Below are 22,591 nucleotides of genomic sequence, written 5' to 3'. Positions count from 1 at the left end.
CAAGGGAGCAAAAAGTGAGGATGTGTAATGGAAGCTGAATATTAGTTGCATCTGAAAGGACAATAGCAAAGTGATGAAAATTTGCGTTGAAGCTTTAAAATGTATTAATGAGGTCCATTTTGAGAGTTGTTGCAACAAAAAAAAATTGGAAATGATTCAAAATCTGGCAATGTAAAAGGAATGAAGTCATGAAGTAAATGAGTAGTAGTTAGAAAAATTGACCATAGACACAGAAAAATTGATGGAGTTATTAAAATGGTGACAATGTGATGAATCTAGATAGTTGGTCCAAGAAGTAAGATGGCCAATTGGAAATGGAAATTAGTTTTAAAATAAGTTCAAAAGGCACTAGAAATAATTCAAAATCTGAAATTGCTGGAAAAATACAGCAGGTCAGGCAGTATCTGTGGAGAGAAAGCAGAGGTAATGTTTTGGATTCAGTGACCCTCCTTCAGAGCTAGGAAGAATCCCTTCACTTGATAAACCTATTCAGTAATTTTCTAAACAGGTAAAAGAACAAAAATATTGGAGTTGTTGAAAATATATTTGCTGCCCTTGTTGGAAAGTTTGAGTTGAGATCTTGAATCTGGATGTCCTTGCTAATGTGCTTAATTACTGCAGAAGTTATATACTATATAATGGACAGCTAAGAGTAGTTACAAGTCTAACTCAATCCAACATTTCTGACATGGGCATAATCTTGAACTCAAGGCAGACAAGCAGGAGGCTGGAAGAGCAGAGCAAGCCAGGCAGCATCAGGAGGTGGAGATGTCAACGTTTCGGGTGTAACTGTTCTTCAGGAAGGGTCTCTGACGATCGAGGCTGAAGAAGGGTTACACTGAAATGTTGACTTCTCTACCTGATACTGCTTGGCTTGCTGTGTTTTTCCAGCCTCCTGCTTGTGTACCTTGGAGTCCAGCATCTGCAGTTTTTTTGTCTCTAACCTTTTTTGTCTATAATTTTGAACTCATCTGATCATTGAGACTCTCTTCTACTTTGTATTATGGCTTTTAAATATTATTTTCCTGTTTTGACTTTTAACATGCCAAGTTCAGAAGAGATAATGTTGCTTTCATTGAATCTTTGAGGAACAAAGTTCTAAGATAAATGTATCTCTCTCCAATATCTTTTTTTAAAAAAATTCTCTTTGGAGTAGTATTTTTCTAAATGCCAGCTATATTTGTATAACATGTTTCAGATGTTAAAGTTCTTTGAATGCTGAAGCCACAAATGGTGTAGGCTCCTGCTTCATTTCACAGATTCCATCCTAAAAAAGAAACAAATCTGTTTTTGGTTTAGATTTTGTACTTTATCTAATAGAAATCATCCTGATTCAGTGCACTTTACTCGATTGCTGCAGGCATTGTTTCTATCTTAGAAATTATTTGAATCTGTAATTTCGAACATGCAGCAAACTAAGTTGAGTTGATGGTAAATTATTTCTTTTAATATTAATGCAGGAATGCATTAGTTTTCAACCAGAGGTTCTCTTGCAACATCTTAAGTACCACATGCTGTAGTCATATATTGCTTAATACTGTATTGCTGTCCCACTATCTATTTACGTAAGTGTAAATATGAATGCATTCAAGCCTTCAACATCTCCACACACACCTCAGGCTCCACTTTCTCACTTGCATTCCTTTCTAAGGATTTCCTTTTAGCCTTCTGTACAATCCCCTCCAAGTATAAACTTTTATTGTCCAAGTAACTCTTTATTTGGGAGAGTTTGTTTTTGATTAGGGGGAACATTATGGCTGTACTTAGGGAGGATATTCTTGGGAAATTATCCAGCAAAGTTATATTGGTGAAACTTAAAAATAAGAAAGGGTTGATCACCTTGTTGGGATTGTGATATGGGCCCCCTTATAGTCAGCAGGAAATTGAGAAGCAAATATGTCAGGAGATTTCCGATATTTGTAAGAAAAATAGGGTTATAATAGTAGGGGATCTTACCTTTCCAAACATAGACTGGGCTGTCATGGTGTTCAGGGCTTGAATGGAGAGGAATTTATTAAGTGTGTACAGGAAAAATGTATTATTCAATATGTGAATGTACCTACGAGAGAAGGAGCAATACTTGACATTGTTGGGAAATAAGGTCGGGCAAGTGAATGAGGTGTCATTGGGGAACACTTTGAGACCAGTGACCATACTTCCATAATTTTTAAAATAGTTATGGAAAAGGATAGATCCGATCTAAAAATTAAAGTTCTAAATTGGAGTCAGGCCAATTTTGTTGGGATTAGATAGGAACTTTCAAAAGTTGATCGGTGAGGCTATTTGTAGGTAAAGGGACAGTTGAGAAGTAGGAGGCCTTTAAGAATGAGATAACAAGAGTTCAGAGACAATATTTAAATTAGAAGTTGCTGGAACAGCTCAGCCAGTCTGGTGACTCTTCCTCAGAGCACACTCGATCCAAAATGTTAACTCCGATTTCTCTCCACAGATGCTGCCAGACCTGTTGAACTTTTCCAGCAATTTCTGTATTTGCCTCTGATTTACAGCATCCGTAGTTCTTTTGCTTTTTATTCAGAGACAGTATGTTCATCTTAGTGTGAAGGGCAAGACTGGTGGGTGTAGGGAATGTTGGACGACAAGAGAAATTGAGGCTTAGGCCAAAAAAAAAAGAAAGCATTTATCAAGAATAGACAGCCAGGATTGAGTGAATCTCTGGAAGAGTATTAGGGCAACAGGAGTGTACTTGAGAGAAATCAGAGTGCAGAAATGGAACATGAGGTAGTTTTGGAAAATAGCATTGAGGAGAATCCAAAGATAGTCTATAATTACATTAAGGACAAAAGAAAAACTAGGGAGAGAATAGAGCTCCTTTAAAGATCAATGGAGCCATCTATATGTGGAACCACAGGAGATAGGTGAGATACAAAATGAATATTTCAAGTCAGTATTTACTGTGGAAAAGGACTTGGAAGCGAGGGAACTTGGGGAATCAAATAGTGAAGTCTTGAAGAGAGTTCATATTACAAAAGAACTGGTGCTGAAGGTTTTAAAATCCATAAAGTTAAACAAATTCCTGGGACATGATTCCAAAACTTTGACAGAATCCAGAGAAGGGATTGCTAGGCCCTTTGCTGAAAGTATTTGTAACGTTGATAGCCATGGGTGAGGTGACAAAAGACTAGAGGTTGGCTAATTATAATGGTGCCATTATTTAAGAAAGACTGTAAGGAAAAGCCACAGAGCTATATGTTGGTGAACCTTGAGTCAGTGGTGGGTAAGTTATTGGAGGGAATTCTGAGGTACAGGATTTACATGCATTTGGAAAGGCAAGGACTGTTTAGGGATAGTCAGCATGGCTTTGTGCATGGGAAATCGTGCCTCACTAACATTTAAAAGACATTTGGATACGTATGTGAATGGGAAATGTTTGGAACAATTTAGGGCAGATGCAGGCAAGTGGGACTAGTTTAGCTAGGGACTGAGATCAGCATGGACTAGTTGCACCAAAATGTCTCTTGCTGTGTTGTATGACTCTATAATTTGATTGAGTTTTTTGAAAAGGTGACAAAGAAAATTGATGAAGGCAGAGAGATAGACGTTGTCTATGTGGGCAAGATCAAAGCGTTCGACAAGATTCTGCATGAAAATGTGTTGCTGGAAAAGCGCAGCAGGTCAGGCAGCATCCAACTGAAAATGTGCTGATCTCCAGCATCTGCAGTCCTCACTTTCTCCTCGAAGATTCTGCATAGTCAACTGGTTAGTAAAATTAAGTCATGAGATCCAGAGCGAGCTCGACAATTGGATACAAAATTGGTTTAAAGAGCAGGTGGTGGCGGAGGGTTGATTTTTAACTGGAAGCCTGTGACCAGTGGTGTGCCACAAGGATCAATGCTGGATCTACTGCTTTTCATAATTTATGTAACTGATTTGAATATAGAAGATATGGTTAGTAGGTTTGAAGATGACACCAAGATCAGTGCTGTAGTGGACAGTGAAGAAGATTATCTTTAGAGTGCAGCGGGACCTTAATCAAATGGGTTAATGGGCCCAGGAGTGGCAGATGGAGTTTAATTTGGATAAATGTGAGGTGTTGCATTTTGGTAAGGGAAACTAGGGCATGACTTATACAGTTAATGACCTTGAGGAGTGTTACCGAACCAAGACACCTAGGGGTGCAGCCTCATAGTTGCTTGAAAGTGGACTCACCGGTAGACAGGGTGGTGACGAAGGTATTTGACACGCTTACCTTCATTGGTCAGAACATTGAGTATAGGAGTTGGGATTTTATGCTGAGGTTGTACAGGACATTGGTGAGGCCACATTTGGAAAACTGAGCACAATTCTGGTCACCCTTCTATGGGAAAGATGTTGTTAAACTTGAGAGGGTGCAGAAAAGATTTACAAGGACATTGCTGTGATTGGAAGGTTTGAGTTTTAGGGAGAGGCTAAATAGGCTGGGGAATCTTTTCCCTGGAGTATCGGAAACTGAGGGGTGACCTTATCGAGGTTTATAAAATCATGAGGGATGTGGATAGGATAAATAGTCAAAGTCTATTTCTCATGGTGGGAGAGTCCTAAAGTAGAGAGCGTAGGTTTAAAGTGAGAATGGAAAGATTTAAAAATAACTTGAGGGGTAAATTTTCCATACAGAGAGTGGTGTGTGTGTGTGGAATGAGTTGCCAAAGGAGATGTTGGAGATGGGTACAATTCCAACATTTAAAAGGCATCTGGATGGTATATGAGTAGCAAGGGTTTAGAGGGATAGGGACCAAATACTGGCAAATGGGACAAGGTCAGATTGGGATATCTAGTTGGCACGGCCAAGTTGGACTGAAGAGTCTGTTTCTGTGCTGTATGACTCTGAGATACTAACTCTAACCCAAACCTGCTTCTTTGTGTTCTGTTGGTCAGTCTCTTGAAGTTGAGGAGATTTGCTCCAGCTCTAAACTGATCAGATTTGAGATGTCAAGTAAATTCAATGCACAATCTGCAGACCATGCCAAAAGTGGGAAGCGGGAGCTTGAAAGTTTGGGTCAGTTGATTATTCAGATGGTTGTACACCCCCTCCCATGTTTCCACTTTGTTTCTGTACATTCAATATAGCATCTCTGTATGTTGGCCCTTTGCCAAAAGGCCCTCCTCCCATTAAATGAGGAAGAAACCAAGGTTTCCCATGAGTTGGCAATATGTTTGACATCTTCAGAGATGCGTCGAAGACATCCCTGAAGTGTTTTTGGTTACTGAGACGGTGTTCTGATTTGGAGGACTTTGCAAAGACACTGGTAATGCTTCTCCAGTTATTTGGTGTTCAACCTGTAGCTTTTCCAAGTCTCCAGAGTTCACAGAAGCACCAGTGTCATTACTGCCTGGTAAAATAATAACTGACTACTTTTTCTGCAGTAACTGGATGTGGAATATGCTGCAGGTGGGAACATCTGATGTGATGCCTGGTGCTAGGATCAGAAACCTTGAATATTTTGTGTGCCACTGCTTCGCTGAAGTAAAGTGAGCAGGAGGCAGAGATTGTGGTCAGTACAGGGGAAACATCTAGGAACAATCCAGTTGGATAGAAGCTTTGGAGATTGAGTTGGTGGTCGTCACCCACTCTGATTCCGAGAATTGGTGATCAAAGAATTCCTGGAAACATATATTTAGCAGTTCATAAAAATGCTCATTCTGTGGTGTCTGTTCTTCTTTAAACAAAGAATGGCTTGCGGTGCAGAATAATTCTCCACAAACTGCAACCACACAAGAATGTGTCTGCTCTTGTTGTCTGGGTGTGCAGTGATTTCTGTAGTATTCCTGCCAGTTCTTAACCATCAATGTTCTGAATACCAACTGAAATCAACAAAATTCCTTGATGCATTGGTGGCGCTATATTCATGGAGGGGGATAAACTGCTAGTCAGAAGAATTCTGCATTTCCTATGGAAAAGAATACTTCAATGTTATGTTTTTTTCCCCCTTATACATTCATGAGATGAGGATGTCTTAATTCCAGATTTTTTAGTTGAATTCAAATTCCACCATCTGCCGTGCTGTCGCAGATTTGAACCTGCGTGTCCAGAACATTATCTGGATTGATTGTCTAGCGATAATACTCAAGTTTATTCCCACCACCTGTATACTGCTGCCGTAATGCTCTTCAATATTGTATTTACTGCTCACTAATTCATATTAGTTATTCTTGTCATTCAATTTAAAGAGTGTTCTCCTGACATAATCCAACAAAGGCTGAAATAATCATTTGTAGTAGGTGATGTTTTGTTGTTCAGGTGGCTATTGCATGAATGATTCTCAAACCCAACATCCCACTGTGGATAAGACCCAAATGATAGCACTGTTGTAGTGCCACTACCAAACAGCATTCATGGAATATATGCTCTCATTCTTCAGTGACATTGGAAATAATTTAATCTTTTTCATGCTCTATTTGCCACCAAAACAAATCAACTGCAGGTGCAAGCTTGCAATTTAATATTGCAGCAAAACAAAGAAGAGGGGTGCAATGGTGACTACATGTCATATTTAATGCACTCTGAACTCTGAGACATTGATGTATGGATACAAACTGGGCATTTTTTTAAAAATGCAGTTGAAATTATGATTAACTGCTACTGTGAAGGAAAAACATCTCTGAATAGTAAACTCATTCAGAGAAACCATCAGTCTGAGAAGCACAAAGTCTGTAAAAGCTTTTTTGTGGAAAGTAATGGGAAACAAAGTTTTTAAAAAGAGTAGTAAGAGCAATAAAAGCCCACGAGCAGTAAGGGATTAAATCTGAATGCAGTTTCCCAAAACAAGCCAAATTTTGGACACTGAAAACATTTTATGTTTTGTCAAGAAAAGGTACAAAACAGTTGTTAAAGCTAGGCTGTGGTGCAGAGTTGAAACTTCTAACTGAGTTGACAAATTTAAATTATTTATGCAATGACAAAGTTAGCAGCAGTTGAAGATATTTCTTCAGGTTCAGATTTAAAGAGCATAATTGAAAAAGGAAAGAAAATTGAGACTAAGAATCATGATTGCAATTCGACGTACTAGAGCTCTTACAGTGAAGTTAGTAAAATCTTTATTATTTGGACAGTCTGACAAATTAAGTTTTTTTTTTGGAAATTAACAAGTTTTTAAAATTTCCTCATTAAAATATGAAAATCCAATTAAGAGTGAGAGTGTGGTATTGAATTTGGTGCAGAACTAGCTTGGACATAAAATGATGTGAATGATATCAGGGCAGACATCTTTGATATATGGTCAAAAACATCATCGAATCTTATTTAATGAAGCCATTTTGAAAGAATTTCTATCCATTGATCTGTTGGAAATCCTTCAGCCATTTTGGAAAACTAATAACTTCTTTGACCACTATAATGATGCCATATTGTTAAAGGAAAACTGATCTTTACTTAGAAAACAACATTTAAAATAGTAAGTTTTATAACAGCTCTCAGATTTACGACAACATAATTGTTAACGTTGGTCTTGTATTTAAAATTCTAAGGCAGCAAAATGAATGTAGTGTATGCAGTTGCGTACCCTAATAATCTTCCAAATCAAGAAAATAGTTGACAACTTCAAATGCCTATCAATAATCAGCCAATTAAATAAAATTCACCAACATCAAGCTTTCCATCAGAGGAATTCAAGCTATTAGATACATTTGAGAGCTCAGCAAACTGGAAAATGTTTTGAAGATTTTGAACATTTTCTGGATCGGAAGCCAAATGTAGTGCAGAATGTGTGAGCAAACCTGTCTACTTATGGGAATAACATCCAATCATGTACTACACAGAAAACCGATAGGGAAATAAATTGCATTTAATAATATCCTAACAGTTTCTGAGCAGTATTTCACTTCAAGTACAGTAGGACACTGTCAAAATCATACTTAAGTAGTGGGCACTAACTGAGAAAGTCTTTGTGACTCGATAATGTTTTACATGTGATATCTGAATCATGCAACTTTGGAAATTGCAATAAGAGTTTATTTGCAAGAGAATTTTCATTGCCGATTAGAACATTCAACTACTGAGCTTTGTCCATTAAAGGAGGAACTGACTGTAGAACAAGCTGTCCAAGTAGTGGTTCGCACAATATCTAGAAAATTATTGAAGAAGCTTCATATGGCAAGGATTCCACTTCATTCAGAACATTCAGTAATATTTACTGCTTAAAGCACAATAGACCAAAATAGACACACCGTTCGTCTGACGAATGTTCTCCGTGGTAAAGTCAAACACAAAGTCCTAACTTGTGTTCTGTCATAGGTTTGTCCAAATATCACACAAGTGAAGGCAAACTGATCAGCCCTGCTCCAACAACAGCCTAGTAATACTTGAAGATATGCTATATTCTGAAGTACGAACAACAAATTGATTATTTATTTTTTAATTAACTCATAGAATGTGGGCAGTACTGGCTGGTCCAATATTTATTACCCATCCCTTTGAGAATATGACATTGAGCCACTGCTTTTCAGCACTGCAATCTATTGTTCTCTATTGTTTTTAATGCAACATGTACATTTATGTCTTGGTCAGAATCTTAAAGACCAGGTTGATACTGCAAGGGAATTAGCAACTTCTTGGGAGGAGTAATGATGTAAGACTAGAGAACTTAATTTCTTTCTAAGGAAAATATCAATGGCATTAGAAACTCATAATGGTAGAGATGTAATATAACCACTTCATAATTCTCATTACATCCCAGAGCTATAAGACCACAAGGCAAAAGTGAGGACTGCAGATGCTGGAACCCAGAGTCTAGATTAGAGTGGTGCTGGAAACGCACAGCAGGTCAGGCAGCATCCGAGGAAAATCGACGTTTCAGGCAAAAGCCCTTCATCAGGAATGGAGGCAGGGAGCCAGATCTTTCAGCCAGATCCATTCAATCTCTGAAGTAACAGAAATCAGCAACGAGAACGATCACCTCGTGTTCCCAAACAGGCTTATAGACTTTCCTGATCTCCACATTAAAATAACATGTTAAAGCTAGGCAACAACATTGAAAGGAGTAAAGAAATGAAGAAGTAATACCAGGAAAATCTTGTAAAAATAAATTTTGATAATTCATTTGATTCTCATTGATGTTAATCATTGTTGACAACTGATGCAAAAAGCTTGGGGTAAGTGTTGTGTAAGGCTTCAGCACCCTGGAGTAACCTTGCAATGATGTCACAAAGCTGCACCTCATTGGCATAAATAGCATGGTGGAGTTGGTGAAGTTGGAACACACTAGAGGGAATACTTTGGAGTCTTTGGCGTGGGTCTTTCTGAAAGGAACATGACACATGGAATGTGACTATAAGTTATAGCCTAATATATCTATGATTACCATGTAGTACAGTATTTGGTATGGAATTATAATAAATACTGTGACTTTGAAGTCATCATGTAATGAACTAAACCTAACTAAATCTGCCTATAACTTAGCTATAATGACCGGGTCATGGCATGTAAATATTTGATGAAGAAATCCTGAAACTATTGTTTTATGGTGCTTTGAAGTTAAAGATATTATTTTTTAGTGGACAACAAAAGAAAAATGAGACTAGATTAGAGTGGTGCTAGAAAAGCACAGCAGGTCAGGCAGCATCCGAGGAGCAGGAAAATCGATGTTTCGGGCAAAAGCCCTTCATCAGGAATGAGCGAGAGGAGGAGAACTTCTTCAAAGTAGGCAACCTTGCAAGAGGATTCGCAGTAAGATTAAAATCAACTATGCAAAAGTGAGGACTGCAGATGCCTGAGATCAGATATATGATTAGAGTGGTGCTGGAAAAGCACAGCAGCTCAGGCAGTATCCGAGGAGCAAGGCAAGAGCTCATTCCTGATGAAGGGCTCCTGCCCTTGGACACTGCCTGACCTGCTGTGCTTTTCCAGCACCACTCTAATCTTGTCTCTGATCTTCAGCATCTGCAGTCCTCGCTTTCGCCGAGCAAAAGAAATATAAAGACTACTTAATGCTTACTCTATAACATGCAGAATATCATACATACACATGTAAAGGTTGCTTCTGAGACCAAACTTTTCAGCTAAAAGTAGGAGGTTAGCAAGAGTCATGCAGAAAGAGTCTCTTTCCCATTGTCTCATCATAGAGATATTAAGGCTCTGCATCAGATAATTGCAGAATTGTCAGGATGCACATTGTTATGTTAACTATGACTCCAACACATAGCCCTTTTTTCTAATTAAACACAAATACGAGAAACTAAATGATGCCTTCGAATAAGTAGGCTACCCTCAGCAATTAGAGGGTGGGTGATAGAAAGAGTTTGGACTTCTTTGCAGAATTGACTGTTATTGGAATTGTAAACACATTGAGCAATTTGCTTTCATTTACCATGAAGTGTGGTGAAAAATTGATCTTGTATGTCATCAAAAAAACATTGTAAAAAGTCTGTGGTTTTCAATGGCTGATAATGCAAATGTAACGAGCAATTATTTCACGTTGAGAAGCATGATCCAGCTGTGAGGATGGCAAATGACAGCCATCCCATTCATTTTTGTAAGCTGATGCCAAATCCATGCTTTCCATCAAGCATCATTAATAGATTTACATTGTCTTGAGCATGGAAGCCAGATGGGGATCACTACAGAGTCACTGATTTGGTAATTATATACTTCTCCTCACATTCTCCCTTGAGACAAAACTCTTCGATAGATTTACATTAATTACGCACACCAGAAGTGGCTGTTAATGGAGATGTATTTTATCAGCATGGTTTGTGTGAGTATATTCAATGGTGTGTTGGATGACATAGTGATCTGAAAATCTGTTTCCATTCAAGAAAATTTGATGACTTTGCAAATATTTCTGGAGTAATTGGATAAACTTGACTTAATCTTATTAATCTTTATAAATTAATCTTATAAATTCAGAATATATTTAAGAATTAACATAAATTAACTGTGTTAAATGCGTGTACTATACTTAAAGCTGGTCAAATGATTAATATAGCATTTGAATGCAGTTTATATTCATGGGTCTTGTACACTGGTATAGCAAAGCTTGGTTAATGTTTTAAGGCAGATTTGTAATGTGCACTGGGAGAACTTACTTTTGTAAAATCAAAATGCATAGAAATGTCTGTATCTGGGTTATATACGAGTGAATTAAGGTATAGCAAGACAATAAATCAGAGGCAAAGTGGGACTCTGGGGACTCTAAGCAAAGGAACCTCTTGTTCAAAGAGCATTCATTATAATTTAAGATGTGTTTCTTCTGCCGAGTAAGGAAAACCTCTATTTGACCTCTTGCCTTAAAGAATGACTTCTGCAAACCTACTGTGTACCCCATTAATATTACACTGGATTGTGTTTTTATACATGAGTGCAAATCCTTTGTTGGTTTCTTGACCTCTTCCCCACATCCACCCCAGCACCTGCAGTTTTAATGCAATGTTTCACCTCAGAATTGGGGAAATAAGTACAACAGTTAAGATGATATTCAAAAACAATTCCATGTTTTTGGCTTTAGAAGTTTCTATTTGCAAAATTGATATTTCTGTGTTTATCATTAATTCAATGAAGTAACATGTTGTGACTGAATGTGAGTCAGAGCTTTGGTAATATTTGAGCTCAATGATTTCTATTATTCTTGATTATTATAAAGCTATTTTTGTTCTTTAACATCTTGACCTATTTAATTTGTTTTTATTGAATTTTATGCAGGTATATATTAAGATGTTACATCACAAATCTAGAGAATATCAGTGTTCAATAATTTTGCTTTGTAATGTTTAATTAATTACAAAGGGCCTTCAGGCAGCAAGATTTAGTTGGTCAGTTTAGCTTTACTTTTAATAACTATTTATTCTATTGTCTCCAAAAACTAATAAACTGTTTTTATTATCCTGGTTAATTTTGAAAATGCAGGCTAAACTGGGGAAAATGTTAAAGGGGATGAAAAAAGATTGGTTAACAAAGAGCTGTCTGGTTTAACATGACACTTTGACAATTTTCTTGAGGATTGGGAAGAGTTAATGACGGGTTTCAGGGAAGGGATGTGAAATTTAAAGCCACATCCTCTAAAATCTTTTATGTGCTAAATATGAATTGTAAGGCGTAAGAGCATTGCAGGCTGAAACAATGGCAGACTAGCGCATCCATTTTAACCTTTTGACCTGAAAGGCTTAAATGAATATTGATTTTTTTGCATTTTGCAGATGTGTCCAATGTGAGGTAATGGATTTTATTGCAAGAAAGACATCTAAACTGAAATGACACCACTTTATGAAGACATTGATGATGAAATTCCAGCTAACAATTTCCATAATTCAAGCAGATAATGTACTTTTATCTTTTGTATTGGTTGGGGTTGGGAGATATCTGGTGCACAAATTGTGTGCAAATTCAAGTTATTCTTCCAAGTAATGCCAATCAATAATGTAGTTCTGTCTTTATAACAGCTGGGTATCACACCACAATACATGAATAAGATCATAAGGAATAAGAACTGGAGGAGGGTGTTCAGGCAGTCAAGCCTGCTTCACCGTTCAATAGATTCATGGCTGATCCAATATTCCTCACATCCACTTTTCTGAGCTATTGCTATAACTCTTGGTTCCCCAACTGATCAAGAACCTATCTACCTCGGCCTTAAACACACTCAAGGACTTCACCCTCACAGCTCTCTGTGACAAGGAGTTCCAAAGGCACTCAGCATTCAGAAGAAATTCCTCCTCGTGTCAATCTTAAGTTGGTGTCCCTTTATTCTTAGACTATGGTATCTGGTCCTAGACGTTCCGATAAGGTGCAGTCTCCTCTCAGCATTTACCCTGTCAAGCCCCTTAAGAACCCTACCTGTTTCAATGAGATCACCTCTCATTCTTCCAAACTCCAGCACGCAGATTGCCAGTCTGTTTAGTCTTTGCTAATAAACAATTCATCCATACTAGGTATCATCCTTGCTAATCTTCTCTGAACTGCCTACAATGAATGATACCTACCTTTAAATCAAGAGAACCAAAACTGCTCACAGTACTCCAGACGTGGTCACACCAGCACCTTGACCAGTTGCAATAAAGCTTTCATACTCTTAGACTTCAACTCCCTTGAAATAAAGACCAACATTCTATTCGCCTTTCTGATCACCTGCATCTGTGCACTAGCTTTCTGTGTTGGATGTGCAAGTACCCCCAAGTCCCTACCTATTGCAGTTTTCTGCCGTTTCTTTCTATTTAAATCATATCCTGTTCTTTTGATCACTTCTAAAATGAAATGATTTTGTGTTGACAAAAATAACTTCAAGTTTCAACATCTGTTTCAAGATATTTTGACAGAGACAAGGAACAACAGCTACAGTAATTGAGACCTTTTTTCATATCATAACTTGAATATACGCAGATGCATAAAAGTCAAATGCAAATTCCCTTGGTTCTTTTTACAAACATGGTGCACCACACAACCAACCATTTTTATAAGACATGGCAGCCCTACTTGAGTTATTTGAACATAAATTTGTCAGCTATCGTAAGTAGGGCAATTGTTTAACCAGGATGGTTAGGCTTGTCAAGTCTTGGGTCCTGGACGGGGTCTCCTGAGTTAATACAGGTACATATACAATGCTCCCGTTCTTCTGTTTGGGAGCTTTGCACCGAGCATAACTGTTTTGTATTTTGTTTTTTTTTGTGTTTTCTTTTGCTTTTTTTTGACTTAATAGTTATTTACTTATTTATTGATGTTGCTTTATACAGTGTTAGAGTTTGTTTTGTATTATAGGGTAGGTTAGTAGTTAGTAGACAGTAGTTGTATTGTAATTTGTGGGGTTTTTTCTCTTTGTTATACTGATATTTGCTATTGATTGTATTTCTCAGTAAGCTTATATGTTTGTAAAGTTAAAAAGTTTGCTTATAAATATATTTACAAAAAAAAGTCAGATGCAAAACCATCTGACTTACTTTGAGTTAATGCCATGCGATAGAAATTTAATAGGTACAGAAGTAAGCCATTCAGGCTATTGAACCCACTCCACCATTTAACGTGATCATAGGCGATCCTCTACTCACTGCCATACAATTCTTCTCATACCCCATACCCTTTCATTTTCTCACTCTCAAAAATCTATTCCTTTCCTAAATATACTCAGCAATTTGCCTTCCACTGCATTCTGTAGGAGAGAATTCCACATGCTCACCATTCTCTGAGCAAATAAATTTCTTCTTACTTCCATCTCAGATGCCCTACCCATATCCTGGGACCATCTCCCCTTATACTGGGCAGCCCCAAGTCTGGAGAAACAACATCCCTGCATCCATTCTTATCCAGAAGGTAATATCCTCTTTCTAAACTCCAGCATATACAGATCCAGTTGACCGAATCACTATTTGCATGATAAATCTGCAATCCCAATAACCAATCTGGTGAGACTTTACTGCACTCCCTCTTTGACAAGTATACTTTTTCTGGGTGACGAAACCAAAACTACACACACTACTCCAGTTGTGGTCTTGCCAAGGTTCTATGTGACTGCAGTAAAACTTTGTTGCTCTTCTTCCATACCATTTACCTTCCTAACTGCTTGCTCTCAGTAACTAATGTACAAGGACACCCAAGATTGTACATCAACACTTCCCAGCCTAGCACCATTTAAATAGTAATCTTCTACTAAGGTGTATAACTTCTTACTTTTCCACATGTCATAGACTTTGCTAAAATCCATATAAAAGTTCTGCATGGTAGACTAGTTAGTGAAGCTAGATCACATGGGATTCCAGCAGAGCTTTCCAATTAGATACAAAATTGGCTTAATGGTAAGACACAGAGTGGCGATAGAAAGATGTTGTTCGGACTGCAGATCTGTGATCAGTGGTGTTCCACAGGGATTGGTGCTGGGTCCACTGTTGTTTGTCATTTATTTAAACAATTTGGATGACAATATAGAAAGCGTGGTTAGTACTTTTGTGGACGACCCCAAAATTGGTGGCATAGTCTACAGTGAAGAAGGTTATCTAAGAGTTCAAAGCAATGTCAATCAACTGGGCTTGGGATTAGCAGATGGAGTTTAATTTCTATGAATGTGAAGTGTTGCATGTTGGTAAGATGACCAAAGGGCAAGTCTTAAAAAGTTAATGGTAGGACACTGGAGAGTGTTGGTGAATGGAGAGACCTCAGAGTTCAACTACAAAACTCCTTGTAACTAGGGTGTGAAAGAAGCTGTTTGGCACACTTGCCTTTATTGCTCAGACCATTGAGTATAGGAGTTGGGATGTCATGTTGCAATTGTGTAGGACATTACTGAGGCCACTTTTGGAGTATTGTGTAGAGTTTTGGTCATCCTGCTACAGAAAGGATACTATTAAACTGGAAAGGGTTCAGAAAATATTTAGAAGGATGTTACTGGAACTGGAGGATTTCAGTTATAAGGAGAGGCTAGATAAACTGGAACTTCTTTCACTGGAGTTTAGGAAGTCGAGGGGTGACCTCTATAGAGGTTTATAAAATCATGAAGGGCATGGAGAGGATAAATAGACAAGGTCTTTTAGAGGGTGGTGCATATATTAAATGCGCTGCTAGAGGAAGTGGAGGGGGCTGGTACAAGTACAGCATTTAAAAGACATCTGGATGTGTTTATGAATAGGAATGGTTTGGGGGATATGGGTCAAGTGCTGGCAAATGGGACTAGGTTAGGTTAGGAAAACTGGTTAGCTTGGATGAATTGGACCGAAAGGTCTATTTCTGTGCAGTACATCTCTGACTCTGAGAGGCAAAGATAAGATGAAGGGCAAAGGTCTTTTCCCTCGGGTGACAGAGTCCAAAACCTAAAGTTCAAAACCTAAGCCTAAAACCAAGTTTAAAGTGAGAGGAGAAAAATTTAAATGCAATCTGAGAGGCAACTTGTCCACACAGAGGATGATTCGTGTGTGGAATCAACTGCCTGAGGAAGTGGTAGATGCAGGTACATCTACCAACACTTAAAATACATTTAGGCAGGTACATGAATAGGAAAGGTTTAGAGGATATGGGCCAAGTGCACACAAATTTAGTTTGGGAAATCTGATCGGCATGGACAAGTGAGACTGAAGGGTCAGTTTTCATGCTGTCTGACTGGATTACAATGCATCTGCCGTGTATTTGCTAATTAATTTAACTTATGTAAATCACTCTGAAGCAAATTTACTACTTACTTACCACTCAATTCCACCTACTTTTATGTCATCAGAAATTCTGGTAATATTACGTTTGATTCCCTAATCAAAATCATTGATATGTATTCAGTATATAGTGAAAAGCTGGGGCCCAAACCCTGATCCCTGTGGTACCACACCCATCCACTTTGAAAAATACCAGTTTATTCCTACTGTCTGTTTCCTATCTACTAATCAATTCTCTGTCCCTTCAAGTATTTTACCACCAATACCATGTGTTTTGATTTCACACAAATAACCTCTCTTATGGGACTAAAACTTTCTGAACATCCAAAAAGACCACATCTCCCTCTCTCCCTCTCTCTTCCACAAGTTATGACCTCAAAACCTCCAGATTTTGTCAAACATGACTCCCCTTTCATAAAACCTGTTAACTTTGTGTAATCCCATTGGTATTTTCCAATCATCCTGTTATCACATCCTTTAGAATAGGTTCCAGCATTTTCCAAGCTATTGATGATAGGCTTACTGGTTTTGAATTAACTGCTTTATCCCTCATCTTTTAAATAGGGGGTTACATTTGTCACTCTCCAATCTGCTGAGGTCATTCCAGAATGTACAAATTCTGGAAAATGAGATCTGATGCATCCACTATCCCCATGGCTACTTTCATCAGTGATCTGGGATGTAGATTATCACACCATGGCTATTTAATCCCATTATGTTTTCCAGCACTCCATTTTTTATGAATACTAAAATCTTTCAATTCTTCCTTTCCAGTCGATCCATGTTTCCCTGGTTTCTAATTCTATGAGTGGGGGCAGATGCGCAATTTAATAACTCATTTAAAAGGTGAAACCCCTGACTCACTAACAGAACTGAATTTACCCTGCCTTTTAAATACAGGATCCGGGAAATTTTTCACATTGACGGATAGGTGCCACTTTCAAAGCTGTAATGGAACACTTTGCTATGCCTGAAGTACAAGTCTTCAGTACAAAAGCTAGAATGTTGTCAGGGCCCATTGCCTTTGCAGAATCTTGTGCATTTGGTCATTTATTGATGTTATGTCAAGAGAATTGACTTGGTTGAACACTTTTTAAATTAGAAAATCTTAATTCTTAAGTAAACAACTATACTCAGATTTAACACAGGGAGACACCAGTTCTAAGGAATGTTAAGGCCAATATAATAAAGCAATCCAACGTAATATTAACATAATGGAAATAATAATGGAAATAACTTAAGGATGTGACAGCTCAGCTCGGTTGAGTTTCTTTTATTCACTCGGGTGATATGGACATTGCTAACTGACCAGCATTTATTGACCATCACTAATTGCCCTTGAGACAGTGGTGGTAAGCTGCCTTCTTGAACTGCTGCAATCCATGTGCTGTGGTACAGCCTCAATGCTGTTAGGGTGTGAATTCCAGGATTGTGATACGGCAACAGTGAAGGAAGGGCGAAGTATATCTAAGTCAGGATGGTGAGTAGCCTGGAGGGGAACTTGGAGGTGGTAGCATTCCCATGTATCCATTAGAGATTGGTAGGCATGGGTTTGGAAGGTGCTGTCTGACAACCTTTGGTGAAATGTGTGACTTGTAATATATATGACATCATTGACGTGAACGGTGGACTACATGGGCAGGATGTGCTGCCAACTTTCAGAGCTCGAGCAGTGACAACAGTAGCTGAGGCAACTTTGAGGCTGGGGATATGTGGACAGCACGTTGGTACAGGTGATCTGCAGCTCAAGGACTTTGAGCAGAAAGGGGAAGAGTGATCTGCAGGCATTCCAAAATAAACAGGCAGCTAGTGCAGGAGCGCTCTGGGACACTGCTCACAACTGGTTTCCCATTTTGAAGATGGCAAGCGTGCTGGTTCCTGAATGAAGTGCAATCTTTGCCAAGTTTATGTCACTGAGAAGAGGAGAGAAGTAAAGGAGGAGAAATAGTGATGGGGATTCATTAGGGAAACAGATACTCCTGTGCTCGTAGACGTAACGCCAGGATGGTACGTTAGCTCCCAAGTGCCAAAGCCACGGGATATCACAGAGGGACTCCACGACATTTACCTGAGGAAGGTGAACAGCCAGAAGTCATGATCCATATTGCTATAAATGAATTGGGTAGGAACAGAGATTTAGTTATGCAGTCAGACTTTAGCAATCTCTGTAGAAACATAGCTCGAATGATCTCAATGTAGTAGTCTCCATATTATTCCCAGCGTCGATTGCACAGATGTTTAGGAAAAGCAGGATAACACAGATGGATGCATGACTGGAATGATAGTGTAGAAGAGAACGGTGCAATAGTTCACTGGTTAGCACTGCTGCCTCGTAACACCAGGCTAGGTAGGGCAGTCCATGGGAAATGCAGGAATACAGGGATAAGGTTGAGGTCCAGGTATAGGAGAGATAGTCTTCGGAGGGTTGATGTGGACTCAATGGGTCAAATAGCCTGCTTCCACAATGTAGGGATTCTATTCTATTCTTAGGGAGGACTTTAGATTCCTGGGATACTGGAACTGATTCTGGCATCAGTGGAAGCCAGACAGATTGCACCTGAACAGAGGTGGGATTGAGTTCTTTGCATGATATATTGCTGGTGCTGTTGGGTGAACTTGACATTTAACACAATGGGGCTGTTCGAACAAAAAGAGAATATTAGAGAGCAATGACATGGTGTATAAAATCCTGGGAGAATCAGATCGCAATAGTATAGAGAATAAAAAGTTAATAGGTGAAGTAGAGTGAGGGAGAAATTAATGAAACTAATGTTACCGTGCATATGTATGAATGAACAGATATGATCAATTAGATGGTGAAATTATGGACACATTGCTATTTGGAAACATGCATGTTTATGATAACAGAGATCTGGCTCAAGGGAGAGCAGGACTCCGTGTTAAGTATTCATGGGTGTAAAGTATTCGGGAAAAGATTATAGGAAAGAAAGGAAAGGAAGTGTTAATTAAGGAACCCATAGGAAGACAACACCCATGAGGGTTCTTGGACAGTATCAATCTGGCTAGAGCTCCAGAGTAAAAAGGGTGCAATTACATTCCCATGTACAGTTTAAGGAAAGGATGTAAAGGAATAAATCTGCAAGGAGGTTAGAGAGATGCAAGCTTTAGAGTGGTCGTAATTGGGAATTTAATTACCCAAATGTAGACTGGGATACTGGGAGTACAATCATTCCTTGATGGTGCTAAGGAAAATTTCCTATAGTGCTGTGTGTCCATTCTCTCAAAAAGCAAGCACTGTTGGACCTGGTTTTCAAAACCAGGAGAAATATTTGGCAGACAGCAGTCTTTAAGTGACAAGGTTGAAGAAAATATTGGAATAAGTCAATAGCCAATCCAGACAAATATTATTAACTTGAAAAGAACTAACATCAGTGGGTAAAAGCAGAACTGGACCACATAGACTGGAATGAAAAGTTGACATGAAAATCTGTAGCTGAACAATCAGTTGTATTCAAAGAGTAGGTGGTTCAAGAACAGTCATAGTATATTCTTTCCACAAGGAAAAAGAATATAACATGAACCAGAGCTTGCTGAGTATCAAGGGAGATAGAAAGTAAAATAAAGATGATAAAAATGTGCTTTATGGCAGGTATCAGAGAGAGAAAAAAACTCAGAACAATGAAGAATACTGTAGCTACAGTGGAGAGGTGAAAATGTATATTCTAGAAGCAGAGAAGGATTATGAGGAAAAGACTAATAACCAACTTAGGCAGCATCCAGGGAACAGGAGAATCGACGTTTCGGGCATAAGCCCTTCTTCAGGAATTCCTGAAGAAAGGCTTATGCCCGAAACGTCGATTCTCCTGTTCCCTGGATGCTGCCTGACCTGCTGCGCTTTTCCAGCAACACATCTTCAGCTCTGATCTCCAGCATCTGCAGTCCTCACTTTCTCCTAATAACCAACTTAAAAAGGTATCTCAGAATCTTATATAGGCATGTCAATAAACAAACAGGTTGAGTCTGTTCCCAAAAGTGGTATTATACGTGGAGTCAAAAGCATGGCTGAGGTGTTAAATGAGCCTTTGGCATCTGTCATTGCCAAGTATGTGAATGCTAACCCCAGGCCATGGTGATAGACGAGCAAGCTGTGTAATGAGAAGCATTCAGAATTGATAACGTGGAAATGTTCGATAGGCTGAGTACTTAAATAAGACATTGGTGCCAGATGCGGTATTTTCAAGGGTATTGAAGGAAGTGAGAATGGAAATTGCAGGATCACTGGTCATAATCTTCCAGTTTTGCCTAGATTCAGGAGATGCCAGGGGATTGGAGAGTTGCAGACATTATGACCAAGGATAGTCGTTGTAAGGATAAACCCTGCAAAACACACCAGTCTGTTTGACAACAGTGATGGGGCATTACTAGAAACCATTATTCAGGATGGAGTTAGTAGTCACACAATAAAAAGGTGAGATGCTTAAGGAGAGATTTCTGAAAAGGTTTAACTAATTTGCTGGAATTCTTTAGTAGGTAACACAAAGCGTCATGGAACACAAAACAGTACAGGACGGGAACAGGCCACATGTCTGTGCCCACCATGATGCCACTCTGAACTGATTCCATTTGCCTGCACATAGTCCATATTCCTCTCTTCCCTGCCTGTTCATGTTGCCTGTCTGAAAGCCTCTTAAACTTTGCTATTGCATCTGCTTCTACCACCTCCCCGGTACTGCATTCCAAACACCTACCAACCTCTTTAAAAAAAAAACTTGCCTTGTACATCTCCTTTAAATGTTTCCTTTCTCACCTTAAACTTACCCCCTTGTATTTGACATTTTCACCCTGCAAAAAAAATTCCGGCTATCTACCCAATCCACCCCCTCATAATTTTACATACTTCTATCAAATTGCCCCTCAGCCCGTGATATTCTAGCGAAAACAATTCAACTTTATCCAACTCTATCTCCTTACAGCTAATTCACTCCAATATAGGCAACATCCTGATAACCCTCTTTTGCACCTTCTCCAATCCTCCACATCCTTCCCATCGTGTGGAGACCAGAACTGCGCACACTACTTCAAATGTGGCCTGACTAAAGTTTTGGATGACGATGTCAATGAGGATAATGCAGCTGATGTTGTGTAAATGGCACTTTATAAAGGCACTCATTACAATGGCACACAACACTTTGTGTGAAAAGCTATTGCTTATGGAATAAAAGGGACAGTAGCCATGTGGATATACAATTGACCTGATGAAGGGCTTTTGCTCGAAACGTCGATTTCAAAGCTCCTTGGATGCTGCCTGAACTGCTGTGCTTTTCCAGCACCACTAATCCAGAATCTGGTTTCCAGCATCTGCAGTCATTGTTTTTACCTTTTAAACTCCTAAGGAGGGCAGTGTATGACTCTCAAAGGACATAAACATGTTGGACAGACAGACGGCAGATGATGTTTAATGTGGAGAAGTGTATTTTGAAAGAAGGAACATGGGCAGATCATATAAAGTAGGGTTTTTTTATTCACTTGTAGGATATTTGAATTAATGGCTGAGTCCGTATTATTGGCTGACCCTTAAGAAGGTGGTGGTGGTGAGCTGCCTTCTTGAACTGCTGCAATCAATGTGCTGTATGTAAACCTACAATGCCATTGGGAAGGGAATTCTAGGATTTTGACCCAGCAACACTGAAGGAATGATTATCATTAGACTAGCTTTTATCAATTCCACCATCTATTATAGGCTGATGTTATGCCATGTACCCAGACCACCGGCCTGGGTGTCTGGATTACTGGTCCAATGACACAACAACAATGCTAACACTGTCCCTATTACATATCTGAGTCTTTCTGGATCCTGAGGCCCTAGAATCAATAAGATTCTGCCACATGGTTTATGGCCGAAGGCACAGTGAACCAACAGTCCTTCAAAAGCTGGCCCAACATCAGGGACTAGGACATTCTTATCTCTGCAGTGAGGCTGAATTCGGGTTGGGAGTATGAGGTGTAGTCTTGCACCAATCACCAGCCCATATCTTTAACTCACACAAGTGAAAGTTTTGAGATGAGGGAATCCCAGAAATATGTTCCAACTGGCACTTTTGCCCCAATATGGAGTTTCCCAGACTTCACAATGATTCAGCTCATTGTATCCAGTTCAACATACAACTACCAGTCCTTCTGTAATTGTATAACACCCATGGAATGTCCCATAGAGTTTCACAAATTATTGATTGGAGTTTGTTACCACACCAAATCAGGGATGTTGCCACAGACTGCTGAAGGTGGAAGGGGGAGAGACAGGTTTTGGGAGCTTGAAGGAGGCAATGGAAAGGCAGAATGGAGAATGCATTCAAGCTTAGGTTCTTGGAGAGGGGAGCAGGCTGAACAGTTGATAATGCTACTAATAGTGAAGAAATTGAGCTGTGATGTGGTGCCGAAACTCCTATAAAGGCGTTGAGAAAAAAAAACCCTTGGATATCCTTACTTTTTCATTAAGTGATTAAGTTGTGTGTGGTGCTCCAATCTGATTATCATCTTATTACCCCCAACTCTCTTTCCTCCTCAATATTTACAGAGTGGG

At 39.0% G+C, this 22,591-nt stretch overlaps 1 protein-coding gene across 6 annotated transcripts in view; it reads left to right on the top strand.

Moving 5' to 3' along the window:
* Positions 1–22,591, top strand: part of rai14 (retinoic acid induced 14) — a 273,963-nt gene that overhangs the window by 70,502 nt on the left and 180,870 nt on the right. For 3 of the 6 annotated variants that reach the window (XM_043681541.2, XM_043681627.2, XM_043681105.2), the window contains exon 1: positions 12,124–12,247. The exons of the other annotated variants lie outside the window; for them this stretch is intronic. In XM_043681541.2, the coding sequence (XP_043537476.2) occupies positions 12,191–12,247 (57 nt within the window). In that variant the 5' untranslated portion in view covers positions 12,124–12,190. Of the gene's footprint in view, positions 1–12,123; positions 12,248–22,591 lie in introns of those variants that run through there. 6 annotated transcript variants of the gene reach the window in all.

This window comes from Chiloscyllium plagiosum, unplaced genomic scaffold (assembly GCF_037043375.1).
Source record: "Chiloscyllium plagiosum isolate Xiang-an unplaced genomic scaffold, Cpla_swu_hap1 HiC_scaffold_1, whole genome shotgun sequence".
Taxonomy (NCBI): domain Eukaryota; kingdom Metazoa; phylum Chordata; class Chondrichthyes; order Orectolobiformes; family Hemiscylliidae; genus Chiloscyllium; species Chiloscyllium plagiosum.
The sequence above is the reverse complement of the archived record's forward strand: the minus strand, read 5'-3'. Positions and strand labels throughout refer to the sequence as shown.